The following is an 18,609-nucleotide window of genomic DNA, read 5'->3' as shown; positions in this document are numbered from 1 at the left end:
GAGGTAGAGAGCGGTAGAGAGAGAGGTAGAGAGCAGTAGAGAGAGAGGTAGAGAGAGGTAGAGAGCGGTAGAGAGAGAAGTAGAGAGAGGTAGAGAGAGAAGTAGAGAGAGAAGTAGAGAGCGGTAGAGAGGGAGAGAGCGGTAGAGAGAGAGGTAGAGAGCGGTAGAGAGAAATGTAGAGAGGTAGAGAGCGGTAGAGAGAAAAGTAGAGAGAGGTAGAGAGCGGTAGAGAGAGGTAGAGAGCGGTAGAGAGAGAGGTAGAGAGCAGTAGAGAGAGAGGTAGAGAGAGGTAGAGAGCGGTAGAGAGAGAAGTAGAGAGAGGTAGAGAGAGAAGTAGAGAGAAAAGTAGAGAGAGGTAGAGAGCGGTAGAGAAAAGTAGAGAGAAAAGTAGAGAGCGGTAGAGAGAAAAGTAGAGAGAGGTAGAGAGCGGTAGAGAGAGAGGTAGATATTGCCCGCCAGCACATAACAGCGTAGCACCCTGAGGTAGAGAGACTCACAAAAGTGCAGTCAACAAACTTTTGGCGAGAGCACGTACACCAAGGAAGGAAGGAAGGAAGGCAGGCAGGCAGGCAGGCAGGCAGGCAGGCAGGCAGACAGAGCTGGCTGGCAGGCGGTGGTACAGTAGCTATATTATCCTGTTAAGGGGATAAGGAGCAACGGAGCGAAGGGGAAGATGTCTGAGATGTTCAACAACCGCCCTGAGATGTTCAACAACCGCCCTCCCACAAACACGGCAGCCAGCCCAACCACCCGCCACCCTCGCCGCCCCCTTCTTCCGGGGCCAAACCAGCCACACTAATTAAACAAATGAGAGCAAAGCTGTACACAAGTCATTAATGAACAGCTAACGAACGCCGATAAAGTTTGGTGTCACAAGACATGAGATCCCCTCTCGCCCCTAACGGCCAACGATTCAGCCTATCATGTGGACTGTTGGTTCATAACCTCCCTTCAAGTGGCATCCACCTCTCGCCCTGACTATGTACATCACCCTGTGATGATATGTGGCTCTGGTCATGAAGGTCTGGACTAGACAGAGGTGATGACAGGCACACGTTGTTGAGAATTAAAATCATTACCTAACAGAAGGCCGTCCCCATCACTTTGCTGTTGACTGACAGACTGTTGTAAATAGATGACTGCTGTTGACTGGTAGAGTGTTGTAGACAGATGACTGCTGTTGACTGGTAGAGTGTTGTAGACAGATGACTGCTGTTGACTGGTAGAGTGTTGTAGACAGATGACTGCTGTTGACTGGTAGAGTGTTGTAGACAGATGACTGCTGTTGACTGGTAGAGTGTTGTAGACAGATGACTGCTGTTGACTGGTAGAGTGTTGTAGACAGATGACCCATGTTGACTGGTAGACTGCTGTAGACAGATGACTGCTGTTAACTGGCAGACTGTTGTAGACAGATGACTGCTGTTAACTGGCAGACCATTGTAGACAGATGACTGCTGTTAACTGGCAGACCGCTGTAGACAGATGACTGCTGTTGACTGGCAGACCGCTGTAGACAGATGAATGCTGTTGACTGGCAGACTGCTGTAGACAGATGAATGCTGTTGACTGGCAGACTGCTGTAGACAGATGACTGCTGTTGACTGGCAGACTGCTGTAGACAGATGACTGCTTGGCTACAGGTCTCTATGGAGGTCTATGGAGACTCCCCTTGGGTTTGGGTTAGTGTCAGGGTTTTCACTCCTCCCTTGTACTTGATTGAGGAATTAAGGTCACTAATTAGTAAGGAACTGCCCTCACCTAGTTGTCTAGCTGTTCATTGGAAGGAAAAATCTGCAGACACTAGTCCCTCCATAGAATGAGTTGACACCCCTGGTCTTTGGGAACTCCCCTTGTTGCTGCTATGGGTGTATGTGTTAAAAGAAGGTTGTTTTCTGGTAGTTAGTGGACCCTGCCACAGTATGGGGCCTCTCCCTCTGGGTCCTATAGCTGCAGCAGCCTGGGCTCTGTCCACTCGGTTCATTGTCATTGTGGAACAAGAAGAGTACCATCTTTCAAATTCCCATCTGGGACAGGGGATCCCCATTGTTGCTCTCTCTGGGTCCCACCCCGGCGAGGGGGGACACAAAGGACATGTCATCATGGTGGAGGACATAGGAGGGGGGTTAGGAGTAACATGAGAGGAGGGTCTATCTCTCTCTCTCTCTGAGTGACTCTACAGGGCTGCAACTGGTGGCTGACACGGTGGAGAACTCACCACAGCCTGAACATAACGCTAGCGTTGGCATCTCTCCATCAACGGGACATACATCTCTCTATCAACGGGACATACATCTCTCTATCTCACACTGATCTGATGAGTATTGTGTGAGAGAGAATAAAGACCTCAACAATGCTGGTGACAATAGCTAGATACAGTAAGCAGCTACATGAAAATGAACATAACAGAGGTACCGCGGACTAAAGACTGTGCCAAGTACAGACCTACAATAGATCAGTTTCAATTACCTTTTTCAAAGCAAAAAGACTAACAAATATATGCAATTATTACATAACTAAATAGTTTGAGGAAACATATAATAGTCTATTTATTCATGGTAAACTAATTAGAAATGACAATGATGGTCATGTTGAACTGAAACAAGACGTGTGGAGAAAAGCATTGTGTAGTCAGGAAGTGTAATGGTTTGAGGTCATGCAGTTTTCCATTGGAAGATGAACTTCCGAGCCCCTGGAATACAGCAGCCCCTTGATTTATGCAGTCGAAGCTGTCCAACTGCTTCCCAGGTCAAAGGTCATCGGCTGCTGCCCACTCTCCTACCGTTCTGTCCACACACACACAGCGCTCTGGGCATACCAACTGAGGGGACAGGGGCTGCCGTGTCAGCCAGAAACCCTCCTACTGAGTCAAAAACACCTACTCTTACCCTCTCTCCTCCCCTCCTACTCCCCTCCTCTCCTCCCCTCCAGAGGAAGGCTGGGGCTACACTCTGTTGATCTTACACTACACACCCGCCCCACACTCCTTTTACACAGAGCCTGGTAAGAGAACAGAGGAGAGGAATGAAAGGGAGGTAGTAAAGAGAGAGAGAGACGCAGAATGAACCGAACAGAATGAACAGAACAGAATGAACCAAACAGAATGAACCAAACAGAATGAACCAAACAGAATCAAAAAAACAGAATGAACCAAACAGAATGAACCAGACAGAATGAACCAAACAGAATGAACCAAACAGAATGAACCAGACAGAATGAACCAGACAGAATGAACCAAACAGAATGAACCAAACAGAATGAAAGGGAGGTAGTAAAGAGAGAGAGACGCTGAATGAACCGAACAGAATGAACCAAACAGAATGAACCAAACAAAATGAACCAAACAGAATGAACCAAACAGAATGAACCAAACAGAATGAAAGGGAGGTAGTAAAGAGAGAGAGACGCAGAATGAACCGAACAGAATGAACCAAACAGAATGAACCAAACAGAATGAACCAAACAGAATGAACCAAACAGAATGAACCAAACAGAATGAACCAGACAGAATGAACCAAACAGAATGAACCAAACAGAATGAAAGGGAGGTAGTAAAGAGAGAGAGAGACGCAGAATGAACCGAACAGAATGAACCAAACAGAATGAACCAAACAGAATGAACCAAACAGAATGAACCGAACAGAATGAACCGAACAGAATGAAAGGGAGGTAGTAAAGAGAGAGAGACGCAGAATGAACCGAACAGAATGAACCAAACAGAATGAACCAAACAGAATGAACCAAACAGAATGAAAGGGAGGTAGTAAAGAGAGAGAGAGAGACGCAGAATGAACCAAACAGAATGAAAGGGAGGTAGTAAAGAGAGAGAGACGCAGAATGAACCAAACAGAATGAACCAAACAGAATGAACCAAACAGAATGTACCAAACAGAATGAACCAAACAGAATGAAAGGGAGGTAGTAAAGAGAGAGAGACGCAGAATGAACCAAACAGAATGAAAGGGAGGTAGTAAAGAGAGAGAGACGCAGAATGAACCAAACAGAATGAACCAAACAGAATGAACCAAACAGAATGAAAGGGAGGTAGTAAAGAGAGAGAGACGCAGAATGAACCAAACAGAATGAAAGGGAGGTAGTAAAGAGTGAGAGACGCAGAATGAACCAAACAGAATGAAAGGGAGGTAGTAAAGAGAGAGAGAGACGCAGAATGAACCAAACAGAATGAAAGGGAGGTAGTAAAGAGAGACAGACGCAGAATGAACCAAACAGAATGAAAGGGAGGAAGTAAAGAGAGAGAGACGCAGAATGAACCAAACAGAATGAACCAAACAGAATGAACCAAACAGAATGAAAGGGAGGTAGTAAAGAGAGAGAGACGCAGAATGAACCAAACAGAATGAACCAAACAGAATGAACCAAACAGAATGAAAGGGAGGTAGTAAAGAGAGAGAGACGCAGAATGAACCAAACAGAATGAACCAAACAGAATGAACCAAACAGAATGAACCAAACAGAATGAACCTAACAGAATGAAAGGGAGGTAGTAAAGAGAGAGAGACGCAGAATGAACCAAACAGAATGAACCAAACAGAATGAACCTAACAGAATGAACCAAACAGAATGAAAGGGAGGTAGTAAAGAGAGAGAGACGCAGATTGAACCAAACAGAATGAACCAAACAGAATGAACCAAACAGAATGAAAGGGAGGTAGTAAAGAGAGAGAGACGCAGAATGAACCAAACAGAATGAACCAAACAGAATGAACCAAACAGAATGAAAGGGAGGTAGTAAAGAGAGAGAGACGCAGAATGAACCAAACAGAATGAAAGGGAGGTAGTAAAGAGAGAGAGACGCAGAATGAACCAAACAGAATGAAAGGGAGGTAGTAAAGAGAGAGAGAGACGCAGAATGAACCAAACAGAATGAAAGGGAGGTAGTAAAGAGAGAGAGACGCAGAATGAACCAAACAGAATGAAAGGGAGGAAGTAAAGAGAGAGACGCAGAATGAACCAAACAGAATGAACCAAACAGAATGAACCAAACAGAATGAACCAAACAGAATGAAAGGGAGGTAGTAAAGAGAGAGAGACGCAGAATGAACCAAACAGAATGAACCAAACAGAATGAACCAAACAGAATGAACCAAACAGAATGAACCTAACAGAATGAAAGGGAGGTAGTAAAGAGAGAGAGACGCAGAATGAACCGAACAGAATGAACCAAACAGAATGAACCAGACAGAATGAACCAGACAGAATGAACCAAACAGAATGAACCAAACAGAATGAAAGGGAGGTAGTAAAGAGAGAGAGACGCTGAATGAACCGAACAGAATGAACCAAACAGAATGAACCAAACAGAATGAACCAAACAGAATGAACCAAACAGAATGAACCAAACAGAATGAAAGGGAGGTAGTAAAGAGAGAGAGACGCAGAATGAACCGAACAGAATGAACCAAACAGAATGAACCAAACAGAATGAACCAAACAGAATGAACCAAACAGAATGAACCAAACAGAATGAACCAGACAGAATGAACCAAACAGAATGAACCAAACAGAATGAAAGGGAGGTAGTAAAGAGAGAGAGACGCAGAATGAACCGAACAGAATGAACCAAACAGAATGAACCAAACAGAATGAACCAAACAGAATGAACCGAACAGAATGAAAGGGAGGTAGTAAAGAGAGAGAGACGCAGAATGAACCGAACAGAATGAACCAAACAGAATGAACCAAACAGAATGAACCAAACAGAATGAAAGGGAGGTAGTAAAGAGAGAGAGAGAGACGCAGAATGAACCAAACAGAATGAAAGGGAGGTAGTAAAGAGAGAGAGACGCAGAATGAACCAAACAGAATGAACCAAACAGAATGAACCAAACAGAATGTACCAAACAGAATGAACCAAACAGAATGAAAGGGAGGTAGTAAAGAGAGAGAGACGCAGAATGAACCAAACAGAATGAAAGGGAGGTAGTAAAGAGAGAGAGACGCAGAATGAACCAAACAGAATGAAAGGGAGGTAGTAAAGAGTGAGAGACGCAGAATGAACCAAACAGAATGAAAGGGAGGTAGTAAAGAGAGAGAGAGACGCAGAATGAACCAAACAGAATGAAAGGGAGGTAGTAAAGAGAGACAGACGCAGAATGAACCAAACAGAATGAAAGGGAGGAAGTAAAGAGAGAGAGACGCAGAATGAACCAAACAGAATGAACCAAACAGAATGAACCAAACAGAATGAAAGGGAGGTAGTAAAGAGAGAGAGACGCAGAATGAACCAAACAGAATGAACCAAACAGAATGAACCAAACAGAATGAAAGGGAGGTAGTAAAGAGAGAGAGACGCAGAATGAACCAAACAGAATGAACCAAACAGAATGAACCAAACAGAATGAACCAAACAGAATGAACCTAACAGAATGAAAGGGAGGTAGTAAAGAGAGAGAGACGCAGAATGAACCAAACAGAATGAACCAAACAGAATGAACCTAACAGAATGAACCAAACAGAATGAAAGGGAGGTAGTAAAGAGAGAGAGACGCAGATTGAACCAAACAGAATGAACCAAACAGAATGAACCAAACAGAATGAAAGGGAGGTAGTAAAGAGAGAGAGACGCAGAATGAACCAAACAGAATGAACCAAACAGAATGAACCAAACAGAATGAAAGGGAGGTAGTAAAGAGAGAGAGACGCAGAATGAACCAAACAGAATGAAAGGGAGGTAGTAAAGAGAGAGAGACGCAGAATGAACCAAACAGAATGAAAGGGAGGTAGTAAAGAGAGAGAGAGACGCAGAATGAACCAAACAGAATGAAAGGGAGGTAGTAAAGAGAGAGAGACGCAGAATGAACCAAACAGAATGAAAGGGAGGAAGTAAAGAGAGAGAGACGCAGAATGAACCAAACAGAATGAACCAAACAGAATGAACCAAACAGAATGAAAGGGAGGTAGTAAAGAGAGAGAGACGCAGAATGAACCAAACAGAATGAACCAAACAGAATGAACCAAACAGAATGAACCAAACAGAATGAACCTAACAGAATGAAAGGGAGGTAGTAAAGAGAGAGAGACGCAGAATGAACCGAACAGAATGAACCGAACAGAATGAACCAAACAGAATGAACCAAACAGAATGAAAGGGAGGTAGTAAAGAGAGAGAGACGCAGAATGAACCGAACAGAATGAACAGAACAGAATGAACCAAACAGAATGAACCAAACAGAATGAACCAAACAGAATGAAAGGGAGGTAGTAAAGAGAGAGAGACGCAGAATGAACCAAACAGAATGAACCAAACAGAATGAACCAGACAGAATGAACCAATCAGAATGAAAGGGAGGTAGTAAAGAGAGAGAGAGAGACGCAGAATGAACCAAACAGAATGAACCAAACAGAATGAAAGGGAGGTAGTAAAGAGAGAGAGACGCAGAATGAACCAAACAGAATGAAAGGGAGGTAGTAAAGAGAGAGAGAGACGCAGAATGAACCAAACAGAATGAACAGAACAGAATGAACCAAACAGAATGAACCAAACAGAATGAACCAGACAGAATGAACTAGACAGAATGAAAGGGAGGTAGTAAAGAGAGAGAGAGACGCAGAATGAACCAAACAGAATGAACCAAACAGAATGAACAAAACAGAATGAAAGGGAGGTAGTAAAGAGAGAGAGACGCAGAATGAAACAAACAGAATGAAACAAACAGAATGAACCAAACAGAATGAACCAAACAGAATGAACCAAACAGAATGAACCAAACAGAATGAACCAAACAGAATGAACCAAACAGAATGAACCAAACAGAATGAACCAAACAGAATGAAAGGGAGGTAGTAAAGAGAGAGAGACGCAGAATGAACCAAACAGAATGAAAGGGAGGAAGTAAAGAGAGAGAGACGCAGAATGAACCAAACAGAATGAACCAAACAGAATGAACCAAACAGAATGAACCAGACAGAATGAAAGGGAGGTAGTAAAGAGAGAGAGACGCAGAATGAACCAAACAGAATGAACCAAACAGAATGAACCAAACAGAATGAACCAAACAGAATGAAAGGGAGGTAGTAAAGAGAGAGAGACGCAGAATGAACCAAACAGAATGAACCAAACAGAATGAAAGGGAGGTAGTAAAGAGAGAGAGACGCAGAATGAACCAAACAGAATGAACAGAACAGAATGAACCAAACAGAATGAACCGAACAGAATGAACCAAACAGAATGAACCAAACAGAATGAACCGAACAGAATGAACCAAACAGAATGACAGGGAGGTAGTAAAGAGAGCGAGACGCAGAATGAACCAAACAGAATGAAAGAAAAGAAGAGAAAAGCCACAGAGAAGGGCCAGATGGGTACCTTCACAGTCCATTTATCAAACCCAATGTGCCTCCCCCTCTCCTCTACCTCCTCCTCCTCCCTTCCCCTCCCCGCCGCTCTCATGTCCTAAACCCCCATGTAATTCTGTAATCATTTTCATTATCATATAATGACCTTACAAAGCCTACAGCAGTTTGCACGGTCAGTACAAAATGCACAGCTGTTCCCTTCAGTGTTTGCTCGCAGGCTGTGACAGTGCAGCCTTTTTATTGGTCCAGAGGCATGACCTTTGGCTCTGATAGGTCGGCACGGGGTCACCTCACTCACGAAGGTTTGAGGTGGCCGCAGGCACAGCACAGGTCACAACACCTGTCAATAAGTTAGAACATACTACGGCAAGAAATATAAAGTCATGATTCATGTCCACACGACAACTAACAACAACCTTCCAGGTCTCTGGCTCGAGGCTCTCCAGATCTAGTCAATGTCAACCTAAAGGGCTCCAGTATAGCAACGCTTCCAGGGGTCATACATTTTGGATGGCAAATGATAAGTAAGTACCTGGTGTTTACCTTACCCTCATGATGTATTCTTTAACTGTATGCTAGGGAACAGCCCCCTCACTCACTCACAGACCTAATACTGGCTGTTTGGAGGGCCACTCACAGGACATTTATCTAAGGACATGTTAGACAGCATATGTACAGTATCAAATCAAATCAAATGCATTTATATAGCCCTTCGTACATCAGCTGATATCTCAAAGTGCTGTACAGAAACCCAGCCTAAAACTCCAAACAGCAAGCAATGCAGGTGTTGAAGCACGGTGGCTAGAAAAACTCCCTAGAAAGGCCAAAACCTAGGAAGAAATCTAGAGAGGAACCAGTCCTCTTCTGGCTGTACCGGGTGGAGATTATAACAGAACATGGCCAAGATGTTATAATGTTCATAAATGACCAGCATGGTCAAATATTAATAATCACAGAAGTTGTCGAGGGTGCAGCAAGTCAGCACCTCAGGAGTACCAGTCAAAAGTTTGGACACACCTACTCATTCAAGGGTTTTTCTTTATTTTCACTTTTTTCTACATTGTAGAATAATAGTGAAGACATCAACACGATGAAATAAAACATATGGAATAATGTAGTAACCAAAAAAAGTGTTAAAACAAATCTAAATCTATTTTATATTTTAGATACTTACAGTGCCTTGCGAAAGTATTCGGCCCCCTTGAACTTTGCGACCTTTTGCCACATTTCAGGCTTCAAACATAAAGATATAAAACTGTATTTTTTTGTGAAGAATCAACAACAAGTGGGACACAATCATGAAGTGGAACAACATTTATTGGATATTTCAAACTTTTTTAACAAATCAAAAACTGAAAAATTGGGCGTGCAAAATTATTCAGCCCCTTTACTTTCAGTGCAGCAAACTCTCTCCAGAAGTTCAGTGAGGATCTCTGAATGATCCAATGTTGACCTAAATGACTAATGATGATAAATACAATCCACCTGTGTGTAATCAAGTCTCCGTATGAATGAACCTGCACTGTGATAGTCTCAGAGGTCCGTTAAAAGCGCAGAGAGCATCATGAAGAACAAGGAACACACCAGGCAGGTCCGAGATACTGTTGTGAAGAAGTTTAAAGCCGGATTTGGATACAAAAAGATTTCCCAAGCTTTAAACATCCCAAGGAGCACTGTGCAAGCGATAATATTGAAATGGAAGGAGTATCAGACCACTGCAAATCTACCAAGACCTGGCCGTCCCTCTAAACTTTCAGCTCATACAAGGAGAAGACTGATCAGAGATGCAGCCAAGAGGCCCATGATCACTCTGGATGAACTGCAGAGATCTACAGCTGAGGTGGGAGACTCTGTCCATAGGACAACAATCAGTCGAATATTGCACAAATCTGGCCTTTATGGAAGAGTGGCAAGAAGAAAGCCATTTCTTAAAGATATCCATAAAAAGTGTCATTTAAAGTTTGCCACAAGCCACCTGGGAGACACATCAAACATGTGGAAGAAGGTGCTCTGGTCAGATGAAACCAAAATTTAACTTTTTGGCAAAAATGCAAAACGTTATGTTTGGCGTAAAAGCAACACAGCTGAACACACCATCCCCACTGTCAAACATGGTGGTGGCAGCATCATGGTTTGGGCCTGCTTTTCTTCAGCAGGGACAGGGAAGATGGTAAAAATTGATGGGAAGATGGATGGAGCCAAATACAGGACCATTCTGGAAGAAAACCTGATGGAGTCATATCCAGGTGTATCCAGGTGTTAGAATGGCCAAGTCAAAGTCCAGACCTGAATCCAATCGAGAATCTGTGGAAAGAACTGAAAACTGTTGTTCACAAATGCTCTCCATCCGACCTCACTGAGCTCGAGCTGTTTTGCAAGGAGGAATGGGAAACAATTTCAGTCTCTCGATGTGCAAAACTGATAGAGACATACCCCAAGCGACTTACAGCTGTAATCGCAGCAAAAGGTGGCGCTACAAAGTATTAATTTAAGGGGGCTGAATAATTTTGCACGCCCAATTTTTCAGTTTTTGATTTGTTAAAAAAGTTTGAAATATCCAATAAATGTCGTTCCACTTCATGATTGTGTCCCACTTGTTGTTGATTCTTCACAAAAAAATAAGGTTTTATATCTTTATGTTTGAAGCCTGAAATGTGGCAAAAGGTCGCAAAGTTCAAGGGGGCCGAATACTTTCGCAAGGCACTGTAAAAGTAGCCACCCTTTGCCTTGATGACAGCTTTGCACACTCTTGGTATTCTCTCAACCAGCTTCATGGAGGTAGTCACCTGGAATGCATTTCAACAGGTGTGACTTGTTAAAAGTACATTTGTAGAATTTCTTTCCATCTGAATGCATCAGTTGTGTTGTGACAAGGTAGGGTGGCATACAGAAGATAGCCCTATTTGGTAAAAGACCAAGTATATATTATGGCAAGAACAGCTCAAATAAGCAAAGAGAAGTCCATCATTACTTTAAGACATGAAGGTCAGTCAATCCGGAAAATTTGTTTTATGATGAAACTGGCTCTCAATGAGGACCGCCACAGGAAAGGAAGACCCAGAGTTACCTCTGCTGCAGAGGATAAGTTCATTATAGATACCAGCCTCAGAAATCGGCAATTAACTGTATCTCAGATTGCAGCCCAAATAAATTCTTCACAGAGTTCAAGTAACAGACAAATCTCAACATCAACTGCTCAGAGGAGACTGCATGAATCAGGCTTTCATGGTCGAATTGCTGCAAAGGAACCACTACTAAAGGATACCAATAATAAGAAGAGACTTGCTTGGGCCAAAAAACAAGAACAATGGACATTAGACCAGTGAAAATCTGTCCTTTGGTCTGATGAGTCAAATTTGAGATTTTTGGTTCTAACCGCTGTGTCTTTGTGAGACACAGAGTAGGTGAATGGATGATCTCTGCATGTGTGGTTCCCACCGTGAAGCATGAAGGAGGAGACGTGATGGTGCTTTGCTGGTGACACTGTCAATGATTTATTTAGAATTCAAGCACACTTAACTAGCATGGCTACCACATCATTCTGCAGCGATACACCATCCCATCTGGTTTGCACTTAGTGGGACTATAATTTGTTTTTCAACAGTACAATGACCCAAAACACACCTCCAGGCTGTGTATGGGCTATTTGACCAAGAAGGAGAGTGATGGTGCTGCATCGGATGACCTGGCCTCCACAATCACCCGACCTCAACCCAATTGAGATGGTTTGGGATGGTTTGGGATGAGTTGGACTGATGAAGGAAAAGCGGCCCACAAGTGATCAGCATATGTGGGAACTCCTTCAAGACTGTTGGAAAAGCATTCCTCATGAAGCTGGTTGAGAGGTGGCTACTTTGAAGAATCTCAAATAACATATTTTTGGTTACTACATGATTCCATATGTGTTATTTCATAGTTTTAATGTCTTCAATATTATTTTACAATGTGGAAAATAGTAAAAAAAAAAAAAAGTTTTACCTTGAATGAGTCGGTGAGTCGGGCCTCATAACTTCACTGTTGCAGTGGGGATGAATGAATGGATGGACGGCCCTCACGGTGCTGGGGGAGCGAAGACATTCCTCTCCCTGAGTACCCATAATTCACTGGTGAAGACCTGGCGGTCACGGGGAACCTGTCTCTCTCTCTCTATATATATATATATAGTGGTAAAAGTACCTGAGGGAATACTGGGCTGAGAGCTAGCAGGCACAGGTTCGCTGAGCGCTCTAGTGCTTTAACTGGTCGTGTTTAAGAAACAAAAGTCAGGGAAAAACTTCATCAATCAGCTTGCTGTGTTTATGTTTCTGTGCCTTTAGCTAGAGTAATCCATCATGTTGTTTTGTGTTTTGAAACCTTTAGCGAGCATTATTCTCTGAATGGTTTCCATGGAAACAGCAGAACGCAGACAGTGGAGCCTGTTGAATACTGAGTCTACTGAAACCTAATTAAACCTTCATATAAATAGAACAAATAAAAACAGTCAAATTAATCTACTGGTGGTTTTATGGAAATAAATGAATGTTTGAATCTGTCAGACTAAACTGAGATGAACTTTGGTCTCTCTTTCTCTCTCTAATATATCAACATTCATATAGTTTATGTTTGATTAGGAACAATGAAACTACTTCTGAACAAAATCCTGCAGAGACCCCAAAATGTAGCTATCTTTCATCACAACGTGTTTCGTTTCCCTTATCCCTCCATATCTCAAATCATTATCAGAATCGTCTCTTAACATTGCGCGAGGCCATGTGTTTCGTTTTGTCTAAACGTCGTCTGTTGACGGCCACTTCACAGACGACCCCCAGCTTGGTTTTTGGGGAGATGCATTACCTGCGTGCAGAGAGATAGGGAGCAGTCGGAGTTCAAACACATTACGTGTGTGTGTGTGTGTGTGTGTGTGTGTGTGTGTGTGTGTGTGTGTATATGTCTGTGTGTGTGTGTGTATATGTCTGTGTGTGTGTGTCTATGTGTGTGTGGTGCTGTCCCCCCAATCTAATCACTCTATCCTGCTGATTAAATAAACTCCTGTCTGAACCGAAGACAGGGACCCTGCATTTCCTGTCCTGAGCCTTGTTATTGGTTTCCCTGTGATGTGTCAGGGCTGGGCTGTGTGTGCGTGTACGTGTGTGTGTGTGTGACTGGGCTGGACTAGGAGGGTGGTACAGACATTTGTGGGTTGGTAGTGCGGGTGTTGTAGTAGTGTTGAGGGGGGTGGGGGGGGGGGGGGGGGGGTGTAGTGACTAGTGGGATGGTTTCTAGCTTTCAGCACCTGCATTAGGAATGCAGTTCAGATGGCCAGCCCTCCCTCCTTCAGAGGCTGAGAGGCCGGGCTAGGCGTCAACGCAGGCCGACGAGGTGTGTGGAAACTGTCTGTTTACAAGAATCATCTGGTCAGGGCGTAGCTCGGGTCAACAAGAGGGGACACATCAAAACAGAGGCGGGACACAGGGTTATGGGGGCAATAGGGGGGATGGAGGGGAGAGGGTGGGGGCTGTCTGTCCAGATATTCATCTGTAGTGTGTAGTCTGTGTGTGTTTGTCCCTGGTTGGTATTAATCTGTAGTGTGTGGTCTGTGTGTGTTTGTCCCTGGTTGGTATTAATCTGTAGTGTGTGGTCTGTGTGTGTTTGTCCCTGGTTGGTATTAATCTGTAGTGTGTAGTCTGTGTGTGTTTGTCCCTGGTTGGTATTAATCTGTAGTGTGTGGTCTGTGTGTGTTTGTCCCTGGTTGGTATTAATCTGTAGTGTGTGGTCTGTGTGTGTTTGTCCCTGGTTGGTATTAATCTGTAGTGTGTGGTCTGTGTGTGTTTGTCCCTGGTTGGTATTAATCTGTAGTGTGTGGTCTGTGTGTGTTTGTCCCTGGTTGGTATTAATCTGTAGTGTGTGGTCTGTGTGTGTTTGTCCCTGGTTGGTATTAATCTGTAGTGTGTGGTCTGTGTGTGTTTGTCCCTGGTTGGTATTAATCTGTAGTGTGTGGTCTGTGTGTGTTTGTCCCTGGTTGGTATTCATCTGTAGTGTGTGGTCTGTGTGTTTGTCCCTGGTTGGTATTAATCTGTAGTGTGTGGTCTGTGTGTGTTTGTCCCTGGTTGGTATTAATCTGTAGTGTGTGGTCTGTGTGTGTTTGTCCCTGGTTGATATTAATCTGTAGTGTGTGGTCTGTGTGTGTTTGTCCCTGGTTGGTATTCATCTGTAGTGTGTGGTCTGAATGTGTTCATTCCCCTCCATGCTCTTTAGGTTCTTACCAGAGCCAGGGCATGGGTCTCGTCTGCCCCTGAACACAGGGTGTCCAGGCTGGGACACACAGGGAGGGACCTTACAGCTGGGGCCCAGTGGCTGATTATGACCCCCCTATACTGCTTTGGTGCCGTTGTCTCAGAAAGACACACACTAAGCTACACACACAGGCATACAACACACAGGAATGCACACACACACAGGAACATACACACACTACACATTATACACACACATTATTACATATACATCCTTATAATCTGGGTGGTTTATGAAAGCTGATTGGCTGACAGTCGTGGAATGTCAGATCGTACACTATGGGTCGACAAAACCACCTTGGTGGTTTATGGTATATGGCCAATATACCACGGCTAAGGGGTTGTATCCGGGCACTCCGCGTTGAGTCGTGCTTTAGGACAGCCCTTAGCTGTGGTATATTGGCCATATAGAAGAAAAAGAAACGGACACCTATTTAGGCGAGGTGCTGGCTAGCGGAGTAGAAAACTTGAAAATAAAAGAGAGCCGCACACTCTAGGAGCTCAGATGCAAAAATGTAATTACCAACGTTTGGACAGCCAAGCTGTCTTCATCAGGGTATAATATTGGCCATATAACACACCCCCTCTGGCCTTATTGCTTAATTATACTGTTGGATTCTGGAGTAAACTTTGAACATTCTTATACTCAGAGTATAGGAACATTAGTTACACAAGAGACATGAGGGCTGAGTGCAGGGAAAAATCATTTGTGACAGTACTAATAAGGGGAGAAACTGTTGAAGGCTCATATCACTTAGTTCCCTGCTCAGCGAGAATGATGTAATGTTTAGAGATAGGGAGAAGACTCCACCCACAGTGGGGTATGAATACCACCACGGGGAAAGCCATGTCTGAGTCTGAATACAGCTGTGTCCACCCTTTGGGAAGAATTCAACTTGGTTAAGTTTCTCTAGTGTCCCATGGCATTGTTGTATACTTGTTTCTGATTGGCTTGAAGGGCATTCTAGAGCATGCATTATTCCCAACGTTGCCAACTTTGTGACTTTTCAGACCCCTCCAGCGACTTTTATTGGTATATTATAGCTACTATTCACACTGGCGTGTCGTGGGACACACCTTCCACATCGTGCATTGTTTTCAATAGAACACATAGGCCCTGGTTGATTATCCCTTACATAACATCCTCCCACACAAAACACATAATGTTTTGTGTGGGAGGGTGTTATGGGTGTATATGTAATAATATGTAGTGTGTGTTTGTGTGTCAAAGTTCTAATAGGGGGTGCTTATATTTGTCCTGTTTCAGTGCAGGTACAAGCGGGTAACTTGTACGAGTGTGAGGTGTGAAATGTACATCCCAACTCCCCCTGAGACACCCTCGGAGAGCGGCTGTGTGTGTGTGTGTGTGTGTGTATTTCTGAGAAAAAGGCACCGAAACAGTAGAGGGGGGGGGGGGGGGGGTACCACTACCAGTGGAGAGAGAGATGGACCAGCTAAAACAAACATATTATGTTTTGTGTGGGAGGGTGTTATGGGTGTATATGTAATAATATGTAGGGTGTTCACCCATTCTGGGCAGAGTGGGTGAAAAGGCGCTTTGGTTATGAAATTTCACTTCCTTACATTATAAAATACATCAAGAACAAGACAAATATTATGATTCATGTTCTGAATCGTTCAGTGGGGTGTTTCTCTAAAAGCTACATTTGCACACGACCCTGGTTAAACGTAAAAGGCTGTGAAAAAAAGAAGTTTGGTATTCGCTCAGTTCTCCGTTGACATTTCACAGAGATACGCTTGTTTCTGTGAGAAAAGCGTATGCTAAAATAAGAAAATAGTTCATGTCCTGTCTCAAAATCCTTTCCCATCTGACCTCTATACTGCTTTATGTCCTGTGGATTCAAGAAGAAAGTTCAATGGGAAAGAGAACCTGTCAAGTAGCCAGTAGCCTTAATTCATGGACAGAGTCCAGCCTGGCAGACGCCATGCAATGTTCCAGATTTTTGACCACTTTTTTTCTCTGGCTTCCATTGATTTAGTCACACTAATTCTGGCCCTCCTACAAGGTTCTGATAGAGAGATGAGGTTTGGACCATTGATTTAGTCACACTAATTCTGGCCGTCCTACAAGGTTCTGATAGAGACATGAGGTTTGGATCATTGATTGAGTCACACTAATTCTGGCCCTCCTACAAGGTTCTGATAGAGAGATGAGGTTTGGATCATTGATTGAGTCACACTAATTCTGGCCATCCTACAAGGTTCTGATAGAGAGATGAGGTTTGGACCATTGATTGAGTCACACTAATTCTGGCCATCCTACAAGGTTCTGACAGAGACATGAGGTTTGGATCATTGATTGAGTCACACTAATTCTGGCCCTCCTACAAGGTTCTGATAGAGAGATGAGGTTTGGATCATTGATTGAGTCACACTAATTCTGGCCATCCTACAAGGTTCTGATAGAGACATGAGGTTTGGATCATTGATTGAGTCACACTAATTCTGGCCATCCTACAAGGTTCTGATAGAGACATGAGGTTTGGATCATTGATTGAGTCACACTAATTCTGGCTGTCCTACAAGGTTCTGACAGAGAGATGAGGTTTGGATCATTGATTTAGTCACACTAATTCTGGCTGTCCTACAAGGTTCTGATAGAGAGATGAGGTTTGGACCATTGATTTAGTCACACTAATTCTGGCTGTCCTACAAGGTTCTGATAGAGAGATGAGGTTTGGACCATTGATTGAGTCACACTAATTCTGGCTGTCCTACAAGGTTCTGATAGAGAGATGAGGTTTGGATCATTGATTGAGTCACACTAATTCTGGCTGTCCTACAAGGTTCTGATAGAGACATGAGGTTTGGATCATTGATTTAGTCACACTAATTCTGGCTGTCCTACAAGGTTCTGATAGAGAGATGAGGTTTGGACCATTGATTTAGTCACACTAATTCTGGCCCTCCTACAAGGTTCTGATAGAGAGATGAGGTTTGGACCATTGATTTAGTCACACTAATTCTGGCCCTCCTACAAGGTTCTGATAGAGACATGAGGTTTGGATCATTGATTTAGTCACACTAATTCTGGCCCTCCTACAAGGTTCTGATAGAGACATGAGGTTTGGATCATTGATTTAGTCACACTAATTCTGGCCCTCCTACAAGGTTCTGATAGAGACATGAGGTTTGGACCATTGGTTTTCCGTCATTATTAAACCCACTTGGCAAAATATGCGTTTTTGTGTGTGTGTGCGAGAGCATTCCTGAGTATGCATGCCTGTGAGTGTGGCTAAGTGTGTGCAGCTAAAACAAACATATTATGTTTTGTGTGGGAGGGTGTTATGGGTGTATATGTAATAACATGTGTGTATAATATGTATTGTGTGTGTGTGTGTGTGTGTGGGGGGGGGAGGGGGGGTGGACAGAGAGAACAACTACCAGAGTGGAGGGAGAGATGGGACAGCTAAAACAACATGGTTGTGAGTGTGAGGCCTTGCTTTATCTGAATGAATGGGCTCTGTCTCTGTTCTTATCCTGGACTGGGCCTCATCTAGGGGAAGGAAGTTACTGAGCTATCCAATCCAAGACACACGTCACCCTGATAGCTGCTAGGTCCAAGGACCCCTCACTACAAACAACCTCCAACACCCACGTCAGATCTGCAGACTATCTGAGGAACTCACTTCACATCACCTACGTTCCTACTCAAATTTCAACAATACTGATTCCTTTAAGGTTTTGTTTCACACAATTGAAAGTGTAACAGGGTGTGATTCTTGAACATGTGCCATCCAGACACGTGTGCTTGTTTTCACATTTCAACATTGTTGTGTGTGAGTTTCTGTTTACTGTTGTTGTTGTTTACTGCTGTTGGTGGTTATTTGCTTACCTGTCTCTCCAGGTCTGTCTGTGCTGCTGTCTGTCTGTCAGGGCAGTTAGCAGGGTCTCTGCCATCTCTCTCCTGCCCTCCTCCGGTTGTCCCTCTTCCTCTACCGCTGCCAGTAAGAGTTGCGTCTGAAAGATAGGAAGTAAACAGGAAATTATGTATTAAAAT

General features: G+C 43.6%; 1 protein-coding gene across 2 annotated transcripts in view; it reads right to left on the bottom strand.

Annotated features, from left to right (window-relative positions):
• Nucleotides 1-18,609, bottom strand: part of LOC110506743 (alpha-ketoglutarate-dependent dioxygenase FTO) — a 195,908-nt gene that overhangs the window by 106,479 nt on the left and 70,820 nt on the right. For both annotated transcript variants that reach the window (XM_036964462.2, XM_036964463.2), the window contains exon 8: nucleotides 18,445-18,569. In XM_036964462.2, coding sequence (XP_036820357.2) covers nucleotides 18,445-18,569 — 125 coding nt within the window. The remainder of the gene's footprint in view (nucleotides 1-18,444; nucleotides 18,570-18,609) is intronic.

This window comes from Oncorhynchus mykiss, chromosome 26, assembly GCF_057628025.1.
Source record: "Oncorhynchus mykiss isolate SJ-2025 chromosome 26, ASM5762802v1, whole genome shotgun sequence".
Taxonomy (NCBI): domain Eukaryota; kingdom Metazoa; phylum Chordata; class Actinopteri; order Salmoniformes; family Salmonidae; genus Oncorhynchus; species Oncorhynchus mykiss.
The sequence above is the reverse complement of the archived record's forward strand: the minus strand, read 5'-3'. Positions and strand labels throughout refer to the sequence as shown.